At 42.3% G+C, this 22,194-nt stretch overlaps 1 protein-coding gene across 1 annotated transcript in view; it reads right to left on the bottom strand.

Annotated features, from left to right (window-relative positions):
- LOC117505876 (4-aminobutyrate aminotransferase, mitochondrial-like) overlaps positions 1 to 22,194 on the bottom strand; it is a 170,604-nt gene that overhangs the window by 125,020 nt on the left and 23,390 nt on the right. Inside the window, exons 3-4 of the mRNA XM_034165411.1 lie at positions 14,234 to 14,331; positions 14,129 to 14,158 (exon numbers count right to left, since the gene is read on the bottom strand). Of these exons, the coding sequence (XP_034021302.1) occupies positions 14,129 to 14,158; positions 14,234 to 14,331 (128 nt within the window). The remainder of the gene's footprint in view (positions 1 to 14,128; positions 14,159 to 14,233; positions 14,332 to 22,194) is intronic.

Here is a 22,194-nt window from a genome sequence, read left to right as displayed (position 1 = left end):
TGTGTATACATATATTTACATTCATTTTGTTTATTTGTTGTCTGTGTTCATGTCTGTCCCTCTCTCTCATATATATATATATATATATATATATATATATAAAATCAAATCAATTTTATTTATATAACATTATATAACATTTATACAACAAACAGTTGCCCCAAGGCGCTTTATATTGTAAGGCAAAAGCCATACAATAATTACAGAAAAACCCCAACGGTCAAAACGACCCTGTGAGCAAGCACTTGGCGACAGTGGGAAGGAAAAACTCCCTTTTAACAGGAAGAAACCTCCAGCAGAACCAGGCTCAGGGAGGGGCAGTCTTCTGCTGGGACTGGTTGGGGCTGAGGGAGAGAATCAGGAAAAAGACATGCTGTGGAAGAGAGCAGAGATCAATCACTAATGATTAAATGCAGAGTGGTGCATACAGAGCAAAAAGAGAAAGAAACACTCAGTGCATCATGGGAACCCCCAGCAGTCTAAGTCTATAGCAGCATAACTAAGGGATGGTTCAGGGTCACCTGATCCAGCTCTAACTATAAGATTTAGCAAAAAGGAAAGTTTTAAGTCTAATCTTAAAAGTAGAGAGGGTGTCTGTCTCCCTGATCTGAATTGGGAGCTGGTTCCACAGGAGAGGAGCCTGAAGCTGAAGGCTCTGCCTCCCATTCTACTCTTACAAACCCTAGGAACTACAAATAAGCCTGCAGTCTGAGAGTGAAGCGCTCTATTGGGGTGATATGGTACTATGAGGTCCCTAAGATAAGATGGGACCTGATTATTTAAAACATTATAAGTAAGAAGAAGAATTTTAAATTCTATTCTAGAATTAACAGGAAGCCAATGAAGAGAGGCCAATATGGGTGAGATATGCTCTCTCCTTCTAGTCCCTGTCAGTACTCTAGCTGCAGCATTTTGAATTAACTGAAGGCTTTTCAGGGAACTTTTAGGACAACCTGATAATAATAGACCATTCCTCTGCAGATGATCAGTTAGCTGTTTTACAACTACCCTTTCAAGAATTTTTGAGAGAAAAGGAAGGTTGGAGATTGGCCTATAATTAGCTAAGATAGCTGGGTCAAGTGATGGCTTTTTAAGTAATGGTTTAATTACTGCCACCTTAAAAGCCTGTGGTACATAATCAACTAATAAAGACAGATTGATCATATTTAAGATCGAAGCATTAATTAATGGTAGGGCTTCCTTGAGCAGCCTGGTAGGAATGGTGTCTAATAGACATGTTGATGGTTTGGAGGAAGTAACTAATGAAAATAACTCAGACAGAACAATCGGAGAGAAAAAGTCTAACCAAATACCAGCATTGCTGAAAGCAGTCGAACATAAAGATATGTCTTTGGGATGGTTATGAATAATTTTTTCTCTAATAGTTAAAATTGTATTTGCAAAGAAGGTCATGAAGTCATTACTAGTTAAAGTTAAAGGAATACTCGGCTCAATAGAGCTCTGACTCTTTGTCAGCCTGGCTACAGTGCTGAAAAGAAACCTGGGGTTGTTCTTATTTTCTTCAATTAGTGATGAATAGTAAGATGTCCTAGCTTTACGGAGGGCTTTTTTATAGAGCAACAGAGTCTTTTTCAAGGTGAGACGCCATTTCCTCTCCAGCTTACGGGTTATGACACTACAAACTCAAAACTATTATGTCCAAACTGATTTTTTATCAATCCTGTGAATCACAAAAGTAGTATTTAGTTGTATAACCACAGTTTTTCATGATTTTTTCTTGAACACCATAGTAGGAGAAACATGCCCATATCATGATGCTTGCACCACCATGCTTCACTGTCTTCACTGGGAACTGTGGCTTGAATTCAGAGTTTGGGGGTCGTCTCACAAACTGTCTGCAGCCCTTCGACCCAAAAAGAACAATTTTACTCATCAGTCCACAAAATATTCCTCCATTTCTCTTTAGGCCAGTTGAAACCTCTTCTGCACATGTCTTTTATTTAACAGAGGGACCTTGAGGGGGATTCTTGCAAATAAATTAGCTTCACACAGGCGTCTTCTAACTGTCACAGCACTTACAGGTAACTCCAGACTGTCTTTGATCATCCTGGAGCTGATCAATGGGTGAGCCTTTGCCATTCTGGTTATTCTTCTATCCATTTTGATGGTTGTTTTCCGTTTTCTTCCACGCGTCTCTGATTTTTTTGTCCATTTTAAAGCACTGGAGATCATTGTAGATGAACAGCCTATAATTTTTTGCACCTGTGTATACGTTTTCCCCTCTCCAATCAACTTTTTAATCAAACTACACTGTTCTTCTGAACAATGTCTTGAACGTCCCATTTTCCTCAGGCTTTCAAAGAGAAAAGCATGTTCAACAGGTGCTGGCTTCATCCTTAAATAGGGACACCTGATTCACACCTGTTTGTTCCACAAAACTGACCAACTCACTGACTGAATGCTACACTACTATTATTGTGAACGCCCCCTTTTCTACTTTTTTTTTTTTTTACTAATAGCCCAATTTCATAGCCTTAAGAGTGTGCATATCATGAATGCTTGGTCTTGTTGGATTTGTGAGAATCTACTGGTACCTTGTTTCCCATGTAACAATAAGAAATATACTCAAAACCTGGATTAAACTTTTTAGTCACATAGCACTACTATTATTCTCAACACTACTGTACACACATACACACACGCATAAAACCGACCGGGCTGAGGAGCTGATTGCATCACCGCGTTGTGTCGTTGCAGCTGGAAGATGGCGTGTTCTGCACTTCGATGTCTCACAGCAGCTCCTCACAGTCAGAGCAGAGCTCTCGTCATGTTCTAAACTCTCACCCATTTCTTTGGAGACTTTTCTCACTCTGGAAGCAGTGGTTGAGGTACTAAAGCTGAGGTACAGCTGTGTTTGTTTGGGGGAATTGCAGACCAGCACAGAGCAGCGACCCCGTGAAGCCGTTTCTGCCGTTGTTGACAGCTGACCGGATGTTCGGATGTACAGATAACGTTTACTTGCGCATTCCAAACCCGGAAATGTGAAAATCCCCCATACAGGCTTTGAAGGATTACGTCAAAACTACTTTCCAGATTCTCACCAAAGTTTCACCACAGATATATATGAAGCGATGGAAGACTCCAATAAATTTTGGAGGTGATCCAGATCCAGATTCTGGATCAAGATTTCACTTTATATAGGCTTTGTAGGATTACGTTAAAACTACTTCAGAGTTTCTCACCCCGGATACATATTAGGTCATAGAAGACTCCATTAAATTTTGGAGGTGATCTGGATCCAGATTGGCGGACATCAGAAATCTCTGACTTCTCTTGTTTTAGATGATGTTACAATCATCAGGGCAATTCCACGTTGAAGAATCTCACAGGCCATTTTTTTTTAAGTTGAAAGAGCAAATATTTACGTGTGCAGAAATAAGGTTATTTCAGTTCCAATGATGCTGTGACTGTTAGCTGAACCATGTCAGAGCAAGTTTATGTTTCCATGTTTTTCTCCCATCCCATTGTGAATGATTTGGGCTCATTTTCTAACTGATTTCTTTCATCCTCTGCATCATTATGTTATCGTTTTGTGTTTAAGTAATGGTTTAATTACTGCCACCTTAAAAGCCTGTGGTACATAATCAACTAATAAAGACAGATTGATCATATTTAAGATCGAAGCATTAATTAATGGTAGGGCAGATGCAGATTTCTTTCATCCTCTGCATCAGTATGTTATCGCTTTGTGTTTTTTTTTTTTTTTTTTTTTTTTTTTTTTTTTATATAGCGCCAAATCACAACAAACAGTTGCCCCAAGGCGCTTTATATTGTAAGGCAAGGCCATACAATAATTATGTAAAACCCCAACGGTCAAAACGACCCCCTGTGAGCAAGCACTTGGCTACAGTGGGAAGGAAAAACTCCCTTTTAACAGGAAGAAACCTCCAGCAGAACCAGGCTCAGGGAGGGGCAGTCTTCTGCTGGGACTGGTTGGGGCTGAGGGAGAGAACCAGGAAAAAGACATGCTGTGGAGGGGAGCAGAGATCAATCACTAATGATTAAATGCAGAGTGGTGCATACAGAGCAAAAAGAGAAAGAAACAGTGCATCATGGGAACCCCCCAGCAGTCTACGTCTATAGCAGCATAACTAAGGGATGGTTCAGGGTCACCTGATCCAGCCCTAACTATAAGCTTTAGCAAAAAGGAAAGTTTTAAGCCTAATCTTAAAAGTAGAGAGGGTGTCTGTCTCCCTGATCTGAATTGGGAGCTGGTTCCACAGGAGAGGAGCCTGAAAGCTGAAGGCTCTGCCTCCCATTCTACTCTTACAAACCCTAGGAACTACAAGTAAGCCTGCAGTCTGAGAGTGAAGCGCTCTATTGGGGTGATATGGTACAACGAGGTCCCTAAGATAAGATGGGACCTGATTATTCAAAACCTTATAAGTAAGAAGAAGAATTTTAAATTCTATTCTAGAATTAACAGGAAGCCAATGAAGACAGGCCAATATGGGTGAGATATGCTCTCTCCTTCTAGTCCCCGTCAGTACTCTAGCTGCAGCATTTTGAATTAACTGAAGGCTTTTTAGGGAACTTTTAGGACAACCTGATAATAATGAATTACAATAGTCCAGCCTAGAGGAAATAAATGCATGAATTAGTTTTTCAGCATCACTCTGAGACAAGACCTTTCTGATTTTAGAAATATTGCGTAAATGCAAAAAAGCAGTCCTACATATTTGTTTAATATGCGCTTTGAATGACATATCCTGATCAAAAATGACTCCAAGATTTCTCACAGTATTACTAGAGGTCAGGGTAATGCCATCCAGAGTAAGGATCTGGTTAGACACCATGTTTCTAAGATTTGTGGGGCCAAGTACAATAACTTCAGTTTTATCTGAGTTTAAAAGCAGGAAATTAGAGGTCATCCATGTCTTTATGTCTGTAAGACAATCCTGCAGTTTAGCTAATTGGTGTGTGTCCTCTGGCTTCATGGATAGATAAAGCTGGGTATCATCTGCGTAACAATGAAAATTTAAGCAATACCATCTAATAATACTGCCTAAGGGAAGCATGTATAAAGTGAATAAAATTGGTCCTAGCACAGAACCTTGTGGAACTCCATAATTAACTTTAGTCTGTGAAGAAGATTCCCCATTTACATGAACAAATTGTAATCTATTAGACAAATATGATTCAAACCACCGCAGCGCAGTGCCTTTAATACCTATGGCATGCTCTAATCTCTGTAATAAAATTTTATGGTCAACAGTATCAAAAGCAGCACTGAGGTCTAACAGAACAAGCACAGAGATGAGTCCACTGTCCGAGGCCATAAGAAGATCATTTGTAACCTTCACTAATGCTATTTCTGTACTATGATGAATTCTAAACCTGACTGAAACTCTTCAAATAGACCATTCCTCTGCAGATGATCAGTTAGCTGTTTTACAACTACCCTTTCAAGAATTTTTGAGAGAAAAGGAAGGTTGGAGATTGGCCTATAATTAGCTAAGATAGCTGGGTCAAGTGATGGCTTTTTAAGTAATGGTTTAATTACTGCCACCTTAAAAGCCTGTGGTACATAGCCAACTAACAAAGATAGATTGATCATATTTAAGATCGAAGCATTAAATAATGGTAGGGCTTCCTTGAGCAGCCTGGTAGGAATGGGGTCTAATAAACATGTTGATGGTTTGGATGAAGTAACTAATGAAAATAACTCAGACAGAACAATCGGAGAGAAGAGTCTAACCAAATACCGGCATCACTGAAAGCAGCCAAAGATAACGATACGTCTTTGGGATGGTTATGAGTAATTTTTTCTCTAATAGTTAAAATTTTGTTAGCAAAGAAAGTCATGAAGTCATTACTAGTTAAAGTTAATGGAATACTCAGCTCAATAGAGCTCTGACTCTTTGTCAGCCTGGCTACAGTGCTGAAAAGAAACCTGGGGTTGTTCTTATTTTCTTCAATTAGTGATGAGTAGAAAGATGTCCTAGCTTTACAGGAGGGCTTTTTTATAGAGCAACAGACTCTTTTTCCAGGCTAAGTGAAGATCTTCTAAATTAGTGAGACGCCATTTCCTCTCCGACTTACGGGTTATCTGCTTTAAGCTACGAGTTTGTGAGTTATACCACGGAGTCAGACACTTCTGATTTAAAGCTCTCTTTTTCAGAGGAGCTACAGCATCCAAAGTTGTCTTCAATGAGGATGTAAAACTATTGACGAGATACTCTATCTCCCTTACAGAGTTTAGGTAGCTACTCTGCACTGTGTTGGTATATGGCATTAGAGAACATAAAGAAGGAATCATATCCTTAAACCTAGTTACAGCGCTTTCTGAAAGACTTCTAGTGTAATGAAACTTATTCCCCACTGCTGGGTAGTCCATCAGAGTAAATGTAAATGTTATTAAGAAATGATCAGACAGAAGGGAGTTTTCCAATTTGGATGGACAAGACTAAGAGACAAGCTTTCAAATGAATTAAAGCTCTGTCTGGGTTTTTGATTAATTAATAAGCTGGAATGGAAGATTGCTGCTAATCCTCCGCCCCGGCCCGTGCTACGAGCATTCTGACAGTTAGTGTGACTCGGGGGTGTTGACTCATTTAAACTAACATATTCATCCTGCTGTAACCAGGTTTCTGTTAGGCAGAATAAATCAATATGTTGATCAATTATTATATCATTTACCAACAGGGACTTAGAAGAGAGAGACCTAATGTTTAATAGACCACATTTAACTGTTTAGTCTGTGGTGCAGTTGAAGGTGCTATATTATTTTTTCTTTTTGAATTTTTATGCTTAAATAGATTTTTGCTGGTTATTGGTGGTCTGGGAGCAGGCACCGTCTCTACGGGGATGGGGTAATGAGGGGATGGCAGGGGGAGAGAAGCTGCAGAGAGGTGTGTAAGACTACAACTCTGCTTCCTGGTCCCAACCCTGGATAGTCACAGTTTGGAGGATTTAAGAAAATTGGCCAGATTTCTAGAAATGAGAGCTGCTCCATCCAAAGTGGGATGGATGCCGTCTCTCCTAACAAGACCAGGTTTTCCCCAGAAGCTTTGCCAATTATCTATGAAGCCCACCTCATTTTTTTGGACACCACTCAGACAGCCAGCAATTCAAGGAGAACATGCGGCTAAACATGTCACTCCCGGTCCGATTGGGGAGGGGCCCAGAGAAAACTACAGAGTCCGACATTGTTTTTGCAAAGTTACACACCGATTTAATGTTAATTTTAGTGACCTCCGATTGGCGTAACCGGGTGTCATTACTGCCGACGTGAATTACAATCTTACCAAATTTCCTTCAATGTCGCCTGCTCTGGCCCCCGGAAGACAATTGACTATGGTTGCTGGTGTCGCTAACTTCACATTTCTCAAAACAGAGTCGGCAATAACCAGAGTTTGATCCTCGGTGGGTGTGTTGTCGAGTGGGGAAAAACGGTTAGAGATGTGAACGGGTTGGCGGTGTACACGGGGCTTCTGTTTAGGGCTACGCTTCCTCCTCACAGTCACCCAGTCAGCCTGCTTTCCCGACTGCTCGGGATCTGCCAGGGGGGAACTAACGGCGGCTAAGCTACCTTGGTCCGCACCGACTACAGGGGCCTGGCTAGCTGTAGAATTTTCCACGGTGCGGAGCCGAGTCTCCAATTCGCCCAGCCTGGTCTCCAAAGCTACGAATAAGCTACACTTATTACAAGTACCATTACTGCTAAAGGAGGCCGAGGAATAACTAAACATTTCACACCCAGAGCAGAAAAGTGCGGGAGAGACAGGAGAAGCCGCCATGCTAAATCGGCTAAGAGCTAGTAGCTACGCTAAGCTAGCGGATTCCTAAAAACACGCAAAGTGAATAATGTGTAAATAATTTAGAGGTGATTCAGCAGAAGGAGTGCTTTAGTTAAGGCACGTAAAGATTACACTGGGAAACAAATCGTAATCTAGATAACTAGATCAATCTAACTGCGCAGATTAAACAGCTAACAGATACAGAAAAACACCGCTGTGCTCCGGAACAGGAAGTGATACAATACCGCAGTGAGAGCCAACCAGCGTTGTTGTTGATGACAACGCTGCACACCTCAGTTGATGTGAGAAATTGGTTGCCAGCACTGCAGCTGCATTGCCCCAGATATCATAAAAATACCAACTTAAGCAAGTGTAGCATATATCTCTCAGGACTGGTGGTGGGAGGAGACCAATGCAGACCCACAGGCGTGGTTGGCTTAAGCCCCATTTACACATAGACGGTAAGAGCTCCCGGAAGCGTCCCGGAAGAGTTTTTGGCCATCTTAAGGATCACATGCCGTTGTTAATGCCGGCACTAGGGGGCGTGGCTTAGTTCCGGCTTTACCGGGAATCGTCGAAAAAATTATTCAACATGTCGAATAATTCCGGGAGCGCTCCTGGAGAATTCGCATGACAACGGAGACAACGCGAACAACGCCGTTTGATACTTTTTAATCGCCGTTTCATCCTGCCCCTTCCTGTAGTGCTGCAGTTTACACCGCTGTAATTGGCGGCCGGCGTTGTATCCCTAACCAACGGCATGTAAAACGGCGATAGAGCCCACATCAGCGTCCTCAAAGGCGTTTTAACCGGCGACAGATGAAGACAAAACAGCAGCGCTAGCGGACAGTACGCCGTTCTAAACGCCACCTCCCGGTTAACGGTGTTCCAAACGGCTGATAGGCGGCGGTCAGTATAAAAACGCTAGCGCGTTGCATGCAGGCCTCTCACTCGCGGTCAGCTCCAGATATTTTTGCAGAGACGCTCCAGTATGCCTCCTAAAAGAAAATTGGCAGCAGCAAGGACTTACCAAGAGGTCTGGTTCAGAAGCAGAGGGTAGCCCTGTGGTGGAGACGAACAACACGTTGAGGAGGGGAAAAGGAGAGGAAAAGAAAAGGCTGAGAGATGAGCTCCCTCCCCCTGCAGTGATAGCTGCTTCAGCCTATTATACTCTGGGGGCGGTACCTATATGCAAAAGTTCCTGGTGTAACGCAGGATTTGCCTGGATAAATCCAGCGGTACACAGGGCATTATCGGTGGCAGCAGAACACCGCCATTCTCACGCGCGTCTTAACCTGCGATTGTAAAGGATAGAACTGGGTATTAACCCCCGTTGCCTGACGTGTGCCAGATGCTACGGCGTCAAAACGCCGCTTTATTCGACGGATTTAGTGGCGTTTTATCCGCGTATTTGCGGCTAGTACGGCGCTCAAAACGCCAGCGAAATGCGCCGCCCCTTTCCACCGCGAAAACAGCCGGAACTACCGCGAACTTCGGTTTACGTACTACCCGCTGACAAAACTGTCTATGTGTAACCTGGGTTTAAGATTAATAAAAAGCTTTATCTGAAGACCAGGCACAGGGTTCGGTACACAGGTAGTCAAACTTACTGGCAGAGGTATCAGACATGGTGCAGGCTGGGTCAGGGTCCAGAAACGAGCAAAGTTCATACAAACAGCGTCAAGGAGTAATACAGGCAAAACAGAGGCAGAGTCAAAAAACAGGCTGAGTACAGGGGAACGGCAAGGCGGAGGTCAGAGTTCACAAGCAAGGTCAAAAAACACAGAAGAGCAAACAGGATGAGAACAAAAGGTGAGAAAGTGAGCAGAGTCAACAATCGGGCAGTGTGAGCTGTGGAACTGTGAGGGTTTTAATGAGGAGCAAACTGATCAGGGTGATGTGAAGCAGGTGTGTGGAAAGTTCTGGAAAGAGGTGTGGTGAAGTGAACAAAGAAGAGAGAAGAAAGGCAAGAGAGTGAGAGAGGGCAAAACAAAGTGGTGCAAAACAAGAGAAGTGTGACAGAAAAACTAACTGAGAAACATAATGTGTTCAGCTAATAAATGTGAACAAAAAAGGGGCAAACCTAAGAGTGAAAGTGACAAATCAAAAGGGAAAAACAAGAAAATTATAACTAAAACTACAATGGAACTGGTACAATAAAAATGGCTAAACAAACTATTGATTGAACAGAAAACACAACCGGTGACAACTGAATAATACAATAAATGACAAATGGAATGTAAACTGATAAGCAACATCAAAGATAAATAATAACGAAAAACTCTAAGCATATGCAACAAAAACTAAACTAAGACTAAAGAAACCTAAAGGGCCATGACAAAACAAATACAAAAACCAACTATAGAATAAATAAATGCAAAACAAAACAAGACAAAGAATGGAACCAGTGACGACCTAGTAAGCAAAGCAATAAACAGAACCAAACTGAGATTTACAGGAGAAAGTATAAACATATGAAAACTAAAACCAGAAAACCATATAAGACCTAGAGCCAAAATCAGGACCTAAACCCCGAGCTGGGGCCAAGCATGACAATATCTTTATTGTCACTGTACTATAAGCACATTGAAAATAAAAAGCAATCTCAGCTCCATGTGCATATACACAATTCATAAATTCTGTATTTTGTATGGGAATGTGATGCGAAGGGCTAGTGGCTGGTGATCACGTTAGCAGTATTTCTTCCGTTTATCTTGTTGTTTAATGCTGACAAATTATACTGTATTTCTTGTCTTTCTGATGCCTGATTCTGTTTTTTCTCCCTGTTTGAGGTGCGGCTCCATCCAGGGATGGTTGTGGTGTCTGTTCCTGAAACCCTCCTGTCCTGTGCACCAGCATGGACTCCCAGAATTTCCTGTGTATTCATTTTGTAATGTGTGTCTGTAACATGGCCCAAGCAGAGGGTCACCCCTTTGATTCTGGTCTGCTTGAGGTTTCTTCCTCAATTCATCAAAGGGAGTTTTCCTTACCACTGCTGCACTGGGGGTTGATAAGGTTAGACCTTACTTGTATGAAGCACCTTGAGGCAACTTTGTTGCGATTTGGTGCTATATAAATGAAAATAAATTACAAATGGAAACTATGCCCATCTTCTCTTGGGGATTATGGTTCAGCTTTCAACACCATCCTCCCCTATGGCCTCGTGAGGAATCGACTGAACCTCGGTCTACCTCATTCCACATGTCTTTGGATTAAGGACTTTCTGTCAGATGGCTCAAAGAGAGTCAGGATTGGCCCCCACATATCCACAGCTCTCACACTCAGCACCGGTTCCCCTCAAGGCTGTGTGCTGAGCTCACTGCTTTTCACCCTCTACACCTCTGACTGTACCCCCTCCACACCAGCAACACCTTCATTAAGTATACAGATGACACCACAGTGGTCGGCTGTATCACTGGAGGAGATGAGTCTGCCTACCAGGAGGTGGAACAGCTGACGGTGTGGTGTAGAGAAAATAACCTGCTCCTGAACACAATCCAAAACCAAGGAGCTAATCGTTATCATGGGGGGGGCTGTGTGGAAAGGGTCAGGGACTTCTGTTTCCTGGGAGTCAACATAGAAGAGAAACTGACCTGGGACAGGAACACCACACACTTGGTAAAGAAGGCACAGCAAAGACTCCACTTTCTGAGAATCCTCAGGAAAAATAACATCAACCAGAGATGTCTGGTGTCTTTTTCCTGCTGTACCATGGAGAGCATCCTCACAGACTGCCTCTGGACGTAGTTTATCAGCTGCACGGGGCCAAATGGGAAAGAGCTCCAGAGAAGATCACTGAGTGCCCTCTACCCACACTGGGGGACCTTCATGGTTCTGACTATCTCAGGAGAGCCAACACCATCCTGAAGGACTCGTCCCACCCTGGACACTCTGTTTGAGCTGCTGCCATCAGGCAGATGGTACGGAACCATTAAAGCAAGAACAAAGACTGAAAAACAGTTTCTACACAACTGCTGTTAGAGCTTTGAATGGAACTAAACAGCCAGGTCACATGACACACCTGAAATGAGGGAAATATTTGTTTATGTGCAAATATCCACTGCGAATGAAATATCCACAGTTTTGTATATACTTTTCTCTCTTTTTTTTTATATGTAATCTCTTTTTTGCTACTACATTCTTTTTTTTTTTCTATTTTGCACTCTGGACATACCTCTTTCATTCTGTTAAATTTTATGTTAATGTTCTTTCTTCTCCAAACCTTTCAAGTCTGCGTGTGGTTTACTCAGGTTTATATCTGCATTGAAAGGCTGCACCTTAACTTCCGTTGTACTTTGTTACAATGATAACTCAAAGCATCTGTATCTGTAATAAACACCCATATAATAAACGATTTCTTAACCTCGCTTGCTCAGTTAATAATCTGTTAATAGAAGACTACAAATATAAAGTCTACGCACTCTGCTGGAGCAGAGAAGCTTTGACCATGTGACCTTCTCCACCCTGTTGGATTGGCTGTGAGTAAAGAACTGAACCAAACGCATATTTCAGAAAGTGGCCAAATGAAGTTTCTGTGACATTCTGTCTTTGGTCTGTTCAGAGAAGCATGAGGAAATGATGGTCATGATATGGGGGTGCATCATTGTGGCTCAGAGGGTTAAAAACTATTCCAGAATTATTTCACTGCATAAACGGTGTAAACTATGAACTTTGTAAAAATGCTACTTTATAAACACAGCGAGCACTACAAAGTATATTTTAATATATTTTCATCACCTCAGTTAAGTAGTTGATATTGTTGTGTGATGTAGCAGTTTTCACTCTGCATATCAGGGGAATTTGCATGTTCTCCCCGTGTTTGTGTGGGTTCCCTCTGGGGCTTCCACACAAAGACATGCAGGTCAGGTGGACTGGAAACTTTAAATGGTCTGTAGGCGTGATTGTGTCTGTCCTGTATGTGTCCCTGTGACAGACTGATGTCCTGTCCAGGGTGGACCCCGCCTCAGGCCCTGTGACTGCTGGGACAGGCTCCAGTAAGCACTTGAAGGTAGGTGAGTGAGTGAGTGAGTGAGTGAGTGAGTTGTGTCACAGGACTAAATTCTGGTTAAATCAGGCGAATGTCTGTAAAAACACTCGTTGTGGGACTTTGGAGAGACTGAACATCAAACATATTGAAATGTGAAAAGTAAATAAAAATGATTCTGCTTAATATGACTCCTTTAATAATTATTTAATTTTTACATATGCTCTTTAAACATTAAAACCTTGATGAAAACCATGAATTACAGTTTAACTATTGTTTTTGTCTCAGGAACTTTTCAGTGCTAAACTCCAGGGTGCCAAGTAATGTGAGGACAACACGGGCGGTGAAAGAGAAACCATAACACCGCTGCAAAACCGTAACGGGACGAGTGCGCAGAACCGTGACAGAAGGTAGTAACACACACTCCTGTCCAATCAGAGGAAGGCATGAGCTCAATATAGAGCCCGATAAAGATCTCTGAGATCAATCAATCAATCAATCAATTTTTTTATATAGCGCCAAATCACAACAAACAGTTGCCCCAAGGCGCTTTATATTGTAAGGCAAGGCCATACAATAATTATGTAAAACCCCAACGGTCAAAACGACCCCCTGTGAGCAAGCACTTGGCTACAGTGGGAAGGAAAAACTCCCTTTTAACAGGAAGAAACCTCCAGCAGAACCAGGCTCAGGGAGGTCAAATCAAGGCATCCATAATTAAAACCATCAAAGTATCTATTTGTGGAATAAACAGTTTTTCCTTCAGCTTTTGCAAATAAGTGTTAAAGTGTTTCAACGTGCTGGATTTGCACAGGTAGTTTTTGTGGAGACACTTTGAACGCGTCATGTGGAGCACTCGGGGGTTCTCCGGTAATGGACTGACACTGCCTAGTTAGTAAACACGCTGCTGCTACAGCTTGCTTCAGTCCTGGAGTCTGTTAGCGGAACACCATGTAACCCAACTGGCCTTAGGACTCCTCAGTCTGTCAGGTCCCTGCACCTCGGCTTGCAATCGTGTCCACCGTGTGCTCATTACAAAGCTGTTTGGGGGCATCAGCCTACCAAGCTCTCGGTTCAAAGACTTAATATAATGTAACAGTGCAATCAGCCTTAGCAACAAGACAAACAGAGTGTTCAGAGTAATCATCTCAGGAGCCGAGCCCAGTACCAAGAACAAAACCAGTGCCCGAACAGCGCATTAGACCTTTTATTTTTATTGATCAACAGAAAGTTATACCTGCTCAAAGGTACAGTGGCAATGCTATGGTTCAACCAATGCAATGAGGTCAACTTCAAGAGTTTCATGTCTGTGTCTGATCTGGTCTCCTCTTACAGCTGCTATTCAGTAATAAAGTTGCAAAAGTTCAGATCTTTATCATCTTACCTGAATGTTTCCCAGCTGTTTTGTTAGTTCCTGCACAGAGAAACTTAAAGTCAATAAAACAGTGTGACTGAAGGAGGTCTACTCTCTGCTGTGAGGCACTCTGACCTGTGATCGCGGCCCAGGGACTTGTGTTTTCATGGATGGTCCATCATAGTCAAACTCATCCTGGGTCCTTTGAGCTGCACTGCTAACACATCTGCAGGCTGGTGGAGAAAACAGCAAAGACTAAAAGACTAATCACCCGCAGGCTGCTTTTCCACTTCTTCAGCCACATCTTATTTTTTCAGTCTGTGTCCAGACAGTCCAATATCCTTAAAAAAAAAAGGTCGTCTTCGTGAACAGTACATGAAGCCATGGGCTAAGCTGATGTGTTTTGGTAGCTGTCCCAGTACCTGCTCATCAGGACCAGGTTTTATGAAGCAGTACAATGGGAGATTGGCCGAGACTACAGTTTACTACTCAAACTTTGATCAAAACCTAAACATGGTGTGCTCTGGGGACAGACTAGGTAAGTTAGACCTAACTAACTAGTACGAAGGTCTAAAATTCAGACCACCTCTTTGAGGCGGTTTATGCCTTTTAGTCCTGGTCTAAACCTGCGCTGACACTTGCATGACTTTGATGCACGCACACTGTCATGATGATCCCACCCACTGTGATCCCAGCTAGACGCTATGCTTTGCTCCACCACCTGACATGCGCGCTGCACTGGGTGCTGCTTATATAAAGTAATTATTCTGTAGAGGATTAATCATTTTCTCTGCGAGTTGTCTGTTGTAAATGGCTCTAATCGCTCCTGAATCACAGAGTGCCGCTCCAGCAGTGCTGATTGCGCATGTGCTGAATGAGCTGGAGAAAGCATATGGAGCCATCTAAAAAAGATAATTATTTGTCATGTTTACATTGTCATGTCTTGGTAAAACAGTTGCATGTTCTTTTCTTCTTGTGTACAGCTGTGAAAGTATGTTTATAACAGATATAACATCTTGTTATAATCCTTCAGATGAGATGCGATCTGATGCGATTCGCTGACGCAACCACTTGCTCTGTTCACTTCTTTACTCCACTTGAGGAGCTGAACGTCGTGTTGGTGAGAAGATCACGCCACATAGCACATTTATAGGTGAAGGATTTTTTTAACATTTCAAAATCATCTTTGTGCAATTGCATGTGCTGGCGCCCCTCTCACGTTCAGTCTACACCCATTTAAGATGCGTTTACTCTCCTGCACAACACAGGGCGTGTAAGTGTGTGAATCAATCATGCAAGTGTCAGTGCACCTTAAGACAGCAGCCACTGCAGTGATTCAGGACATAGAACAGGAAGCAACGCTTACCTTGAAAAACTACTGACATTCTATTTGCTCCCATTATTCCATTTGCTATTTGAAACCAGTCCTGCATTTTATGAGCTGAAGTGTAATAAATATTAACAACATGCTGTATATAAAGCACCAGGGACGACCATTTTCAGAGGAACACATGAAATATAAAATGGAATTAGATTAGATGAGATATACTTTATTGATCTCACAGTGGAGAAATTCTGTTTACACTCCAGTTACCTCAGACAGCAATTAGCCCACAATTATTACTTGTTTACCATAATAATGGCACACATCAGAATTAAAGACAGCACATACACATTTGACATTGTTTATGTGCACTAAGTTTGAAGACGTCCATTATCCCAATTGAGGCAAGTGGGTGAAGGTCACGCAGCAATCCTATGAATCATGAACCACATTAAAAATGACACATTTTTGATGTTTCCACAGCAGAGTAAATGCTGTAAGACTCATGTTTCAACATATTTCACCCACTGGTTCACATTTGGTGATTTTTTTTTTTTTCCAAAGAAATCTGTATTTGAAGCCCTCAAATCTGTGATATTTTTGACTGATATTGATAGAAAATAAAACTAACTCTGAATCATATCAACACAGGCCCCAAAGGACATTTTAAAATTGCAGCAATATCCTTGTATGGATCCTGCTCGGGCTGGAAATGATTCCCGTTTCCATCTTCAAAATCACCACACTATTTCCTGGTGGGTGAAAGTGGGCAAATCTCCATTAAAATTTGGGGGTTTGGTTCAGGAACTTCAGCTTAGTTCAGAACCAAAGACTAGGTCTTGGTTTTAGACTTTGTTCTGGATCCCCCCCACCATTATGTTCTTTTTTTTATTAACGCAAGCACCAAATTTCTAATGCGTAGTCAAACCAGGTCTAAATCATGTATACCTTACCTGGGAATCAGAACCCTTTTTAAAGTTGGGGGAGCAATATTGAGTTGGGGGGTCTGGGGGACCAAATTGCACCATTTTCTAGAAAAATGGTGCAATGGTGCAATTTGGTCCCCCAGACCCCCCAACTCAATATTGCTAGTTTCAAGCTCACCTCTCTTTTCAAAGAATTTGGTTAGCAGCTGATTTCCCTCATTTAGTTTTCTTTCCCTGTCCTTTTTTCTCTTCTTTTTTTAAATCTGGACTTTGATTTTTTTTTTTTTTTTTTTTTTTAGGAAAGACATATTTTATTTCAGCCTAAACACCAGGGCTGCAACTAACGATTATTTTACGAATCAGTTCATCGGTCGATTATTTTTTCGATTAATTGTTTTTTTTTTTTAAACTTACATTTGAGTTTTCAAACAATCAATCAATTTTTTTTTTATATAGCACCAAATCACAACAAACAGTTGCCCCAAGGCGCTTTATATTGTAAGGCAAGGCCATACAATAATTATGTAAAACCCCAACGGTCAAAACGACCCCCTGTGAGCAAGCACTTGGCTACAGTGGGAAGGAAAAACTCTTCTGCTGGGACTGGTTGGGGCTGAGTTTTGCCATTATTTCTTTAAGTGAGTTATTATTAAAAGGCCTTTATCACACAACATCAACATTTGAGCTTGTAACAAAGTTATGTTATATTCTGGTCAAAAACATACCTGGAGTAGTGTTTAGTTTTATTTTGCACATACATACATCACCGACACACCACAGAGAGATTTCCATCAGGTTTAGATGCCGACAGCAACTATCTCAACCACTTACAACATATTACAGCAAGAGTCCACGAAAGTATTTTAAAGGCCTGACTAAAGTGTAATATGTTATATTGAAAAAAGACACAAATGTGCAGTTTACTGCATTTTATTTTTTTTCTTGTGTAAAAACACAGCTTAGATGTGGTTTGACCAAAACAAATTGTCATTAAACTTAAGAAAACAGGGATGAAGTGGAGGTTTAAAAGTCACTAGGTGTTCACAGGAAACACTTATTTCTATATTTATTTATGTTCATTGTTAGTTGGTTTAATCTTTTCTGTTTTGTTTTATCAGATTCTTTTTGTCCGTTAGTTATTATTACTATTATTGTTGTTGTTTCTATTATTATTATTATTATTATCATTGATATATAAATACAAATAAATGAATAAAATATTACAATTTGTAATACATTTGACTCTTTTACAACAACAAACGCTGAGCCATGAATTATTATTGTATACAGAAAACAAATGTGATGCCAGCTGCAACAGTTTAATGCTAACTTCAACATTGAAAACGCCATAGACATGCTAACGCGTTAGCATTGGTCCCGTTTTTAAGTTATAAAATACATCGATCAACTGTTTGAGAAGACCATAACAGGTCAGATTAACATAAAAAGGTAAATGTTACTCAGACATATGCTCTCTGGGGTTTTATTGGGGAAAAATTAAGATTAAGTGAGATAAAACAAAGCACCAGATCGAAGCACTGCTTCGATCTGCGAATCACTGCTTCGATTGGTTCAAGGTTCAAAGCAAAGCCGCCCTGCAGAAACGGTTGATTTATATGGAAGAAACGAATCATTTGTGGTAAAACAAAATTATTTAACAACTAACTGATGACTAAATTAGTTGACAGCTATTTTAATAACTGATTAAATCAATTAGTTGTTTCAGCACTACTAAACACCTCCTCTTTCTGTCAGATCTCGTTTGGGATGTGTGTGTGTGTGTGTGTGTGTGCAGGGGTGGAAGGGCCCTCAGAGATCTTTCAATATTATTGTTAGAGCAGAATTATGTTTTGCAACATTTATACATTCATTCTAATTATATTCTTTTACAACATGAATTGTATGGACATTAATAACATGCAACACAAAAATGTATTTAATGCCAGTTTTTTGTGGGCCCCCCCCCAATGCTCTGGGCCCTGGGTACATAGTACCCTTTACCCCCCCAGTCCGACGCCCCTGCCAATGTCGATTTATGGGTCAACAGATAAACAGGCATTGACATTAACGCCTGCCCGATTGTCCGGGACAAGTGTAAAATGTGATCAGACAAGTAATAGCTCTGAATCGTTGTCCGACCGGACAAGTGGCATTTTTTTGGTTTAAAACGTTCACATTCTTTATTTTCATCGCTCGGAACCAAAATATCTGACTGCCGCCTTTTTGTTTTCTTATTTACATCACATCTTGTGTCGCACCTCGTGAGAAAGCGTCTTCGGTTTTTCCCGCCACTCTCCACGCAGCAGACAATCGGAAAACATGATATCAGTGTGTGCGCGAGACCACTGTATGGAGTGTGTGTTCGTAGTAGAGACATTTTTTGGGGAATCCCACGGGTCACAGGATTCCCGTGGGAATCAACTTTGCTATTTATCACATGATTGGGATGGTAGGGGATTAAAAATTCACGGGAGCAGACGGGAGCGAGAACCAAGGTTTTAGAGCGAGCCGTCCTGCTGTCATTTGAGCGGTCAATTTTCGAAAAAGACGTCGAAAAAATAGCAAAGCCGTCTAAAATTAGGACTGATTCCGATCGTTGCAGCCATGTGTGTGTGTGTGAGTGTGTGTGCTGTGTGTGCGTGAATGAGCTGGCTGCGAGGGGGGGGCTAAGTGCAGAGTGAAAAACAACACAAACTAAACTGTGTCTCTGCCTTTATTTCTCTCTGGACTGTTCTGACGGTTCGTCCTGTTCACTCCGTGTGCACGTGTCGGTGACAGTTAGACTGAAATTATGAGATGAAATAAATTGGTCAGAATTCCTTAAAGTGAGAATATATGAATGAACAGAATAAAAATCACACACGTGTGATTAAAAAAACCTGATGTGTAGAAACTCTGCAGTGACGTTCAGAAGCAGAAATCACCAAAAGCAGCTGAGAACTCTGAACTTTAACAGGCTGTTATTTTACACAGATAATTATTTTAGATGACTTCATGTAGTTGTTTAATGTTCAAACACAAAATGTGACTGAGGAGGAGAAAAAAAAAAAAAGAAAGAGGAAATGAACTCTATAGTCTGCTTTGGGTGGACTTGAACCTTTCAAATGCCGCATGTAACAAAAGGAAACCCTCAACTTGTAACAGAGAGTGACACCAGAAACGCTCACATTATTCACTGAAACTGACCGTGCATACCGCGTGCCTGGAACAACCATCCAAAGCCTTGGCCAAAAGAGTAACAACAGAGGAGATTAAGTTAGACGAACAAGAGGACCAGAGCAGACAAAACAACATTGTTGTACATGGGCTTTGTGAGCAAAAAGAGAACTCTAATGCTTTACAATATATCGCTGCCACAGTGGTTCCCCACGCTGAAGGATGCGCCACCAGAGATATTGAGAGCGCATCATCGAACTGGACCTCCCCAGGGCAGTGTGACCACAAAACCAAGAGTCATAAACTTCATGTGCCTTAGATACACTGACAGAGCAAAGATTTTGAAAGATTTTGTGATTGATGGAAAGGAAATCCGCTTCGCAGATAACTACAGCCTGGCAACACGGGTCAGACGGAAAGCCTGTTATCCTGTTATGGAAAAGGCTCGGCATGGTGGTTTCCAGGTTTTCCTGCTCTACCCAGCTACTATAAAAGTGTCCAAAGGTCATAAGCACGAGTTCTTTGAAGATCCGGAGAAATTGGAGCCATTTCTCAAGAGTCATGGAATTGCAGAATAGAGTCCATTGAAAAGACGTCATGGGCTCAGTTGCTCAGATAAAACTTGTTATATGCTGAAAAACACAGTCACATAGTCGGCTATGCTAAATGCTAAATGTTCCCATTTGCATTCTTCATGTCCCAATTAATGATCGTAAACATCCAAAAGAAGATATAGGTGATAATATACAAATAATGAATGTTTATGAGTTCAATGGTACAAATATTCCATGAGGTGAAAGCTGGAACAAACCATTCAACGAGGCAAAGCCGAGTTGAATGGTTTGTTCCAGCTTTCACAGAATTAAATATTCGTTCCATTGAAAGAATATAAAAACATTCATTATTTGTTTTATATAACGGCTAAAATAGATCCTTGTCATTTGACATTTTATTAATTTATAAAAAACAGAAAAGGGACTTACACTTTGGTGTTTCACTGTAATGTGTAGTCCAGTGATACTGTGCACCGACTTCAGACTTCAGGAGGGGGACTGGAGAGTGTGTTCCAACTACAGGGGGATCACACTCCTCAGCCTCCCCGGTAAGGTCTATTTCAGAGTACTGGAGAGGAGAATTCGACCGATGGTCGAACCTCGGATTCAGGAGGAGCAGTGTGGTTTTCGTCCTGGTCGCGGCACACTGGACCAGCTCTACACGCTCCATCAGGTGCTCAAGGGTTCATGGGAGTTTGCCCAACCAGTCCACATGTTTTTTGTGGATCTGGAGAAGGCATTCGACCGTGTCCCTCGGCACACCCTGTGGGGAGTGCTCCAGGAGTACGGGGTCCGGGGTCCTTTGCTAACGGCTATCCGGTCCCTGTATGACCGCAGCAGGAGCTTGGTTTGCATTGCCGGTAGTAAGTCAAACCTGTTTCCAGTGCACGTTGGCCTCTGCCAGGACTGCCCTTTGTCACCGGTTCTGTTCATTATTTTTACGGACAGAATTTCTAGGCGCAGCCAGGGTGTAGAGGGGGTCTGGTTTGGGAACCACAGAATCTCGTCTCTGCTGTTTGCGGACGATGTGGTTCTGTTGGCTTCATCAAATCAGGACCTTCAGCGTGCACTGGGGCAGTTTGCAGCCGAGTGTGAAGCGTCCGGGATGAAAATCAGCACCTCCAAATCCGAGGCCATGGTTCTCGACCGGAAAAAGGTGCTTTGCCCTCTTCAGGTCGGTGGAGTGTCCTTGCCTCAAGTGGAGGAGTTTAAGTATCTCGGGGTCTTGTTCACGAGTGAGGGATGGATGGAGCGTGACATCGATAGGCAGATCAGTGCAGCATCTGCAGTGATGCGGTCGCTGTATTGGACCATCGTGGTGAAGAGACAGCTGAGTAGAGGGGCAAAGCTCTCGATTTACTGATCGATCTATGTTCCGATCCTCACCTATGGTCATGAGATTTGGCTCATGACCGAAAGAACGAGATTGCGAGTACAAGCGGCCGAGATGAGTTTCCTCCGCAGGGTGGCTGGGCGCTCCCTTAGAGATAGGGTGAGGAGCTCGGTCACTCGGGAGGAGCTCGGGGTCGAGCCGCTGCTCCTCCACGTCGAAAGGAGTCAGTTGAGGTGGCTCGGGCATCTTTTCCGGATGCCCCCTGGAAGCCTCGCTGGAGAGGTGTTCCGGGCACGTCCCACTGGGAGGAGGCCCCGGGGAAGACCCAGGACACGCTGGAGGGACTACATCTCTTGGCTGGCTTGGGAACGCCTTGGGGTTCCCAAGCCAAAACAGACAAAACAACATTGTTGTACATGGGCTTTGTGAGCAAAAAGAGAACTCTAATGCTTTACAATATATCGCTGCCACAGTGGTTCCCCACGCTGAAGGATGCGCCACCAGAGATCATGAGAGCGCATCATCGAACTGGACCTCCCCGGGGCAGTGTGACCACAAAACCAAGAGTCATAAACTTCATGTTCCTTAGATACACTGACAGAGCAAAGATTTTGAAAGATTTTGTGATTGATGGAAAGGAAATCCGCTTCGCAGATAACTACAGCCTGGCAACACGGGTCAGACGGAAAGCCTGTTATCCTGTTATGGAAAAGGCTCGGCATGGTGGTTTCCAGGTTTTCCTGCTCTACCCAGCTACTATAAAAGTGTCCAAAGGTCATAAGCACGAGTTCTTTGAAGATCCG

Source organism: Thalassophryne amazonica, unplaced genomic scaffold, assembly GCF_902500255.1.
Source record: "Thalassophryne amazonica unplaced genomic scaffold, fThaAma1.1, whole genome shotgun sequence".
Classification (NCBI taxonomy): domain Eukaryota; kingdom Metazoa; phylum Chordata; class Actinopteri; order Batrachoidiformes; family Batrachoididae; genus Thalassophryne; species Thalassophryne amazonica.
Note: the sequence above shows the minus strand (reverse complement) of the source record. Positions and strands in the feature narration are given on the sequence as shown.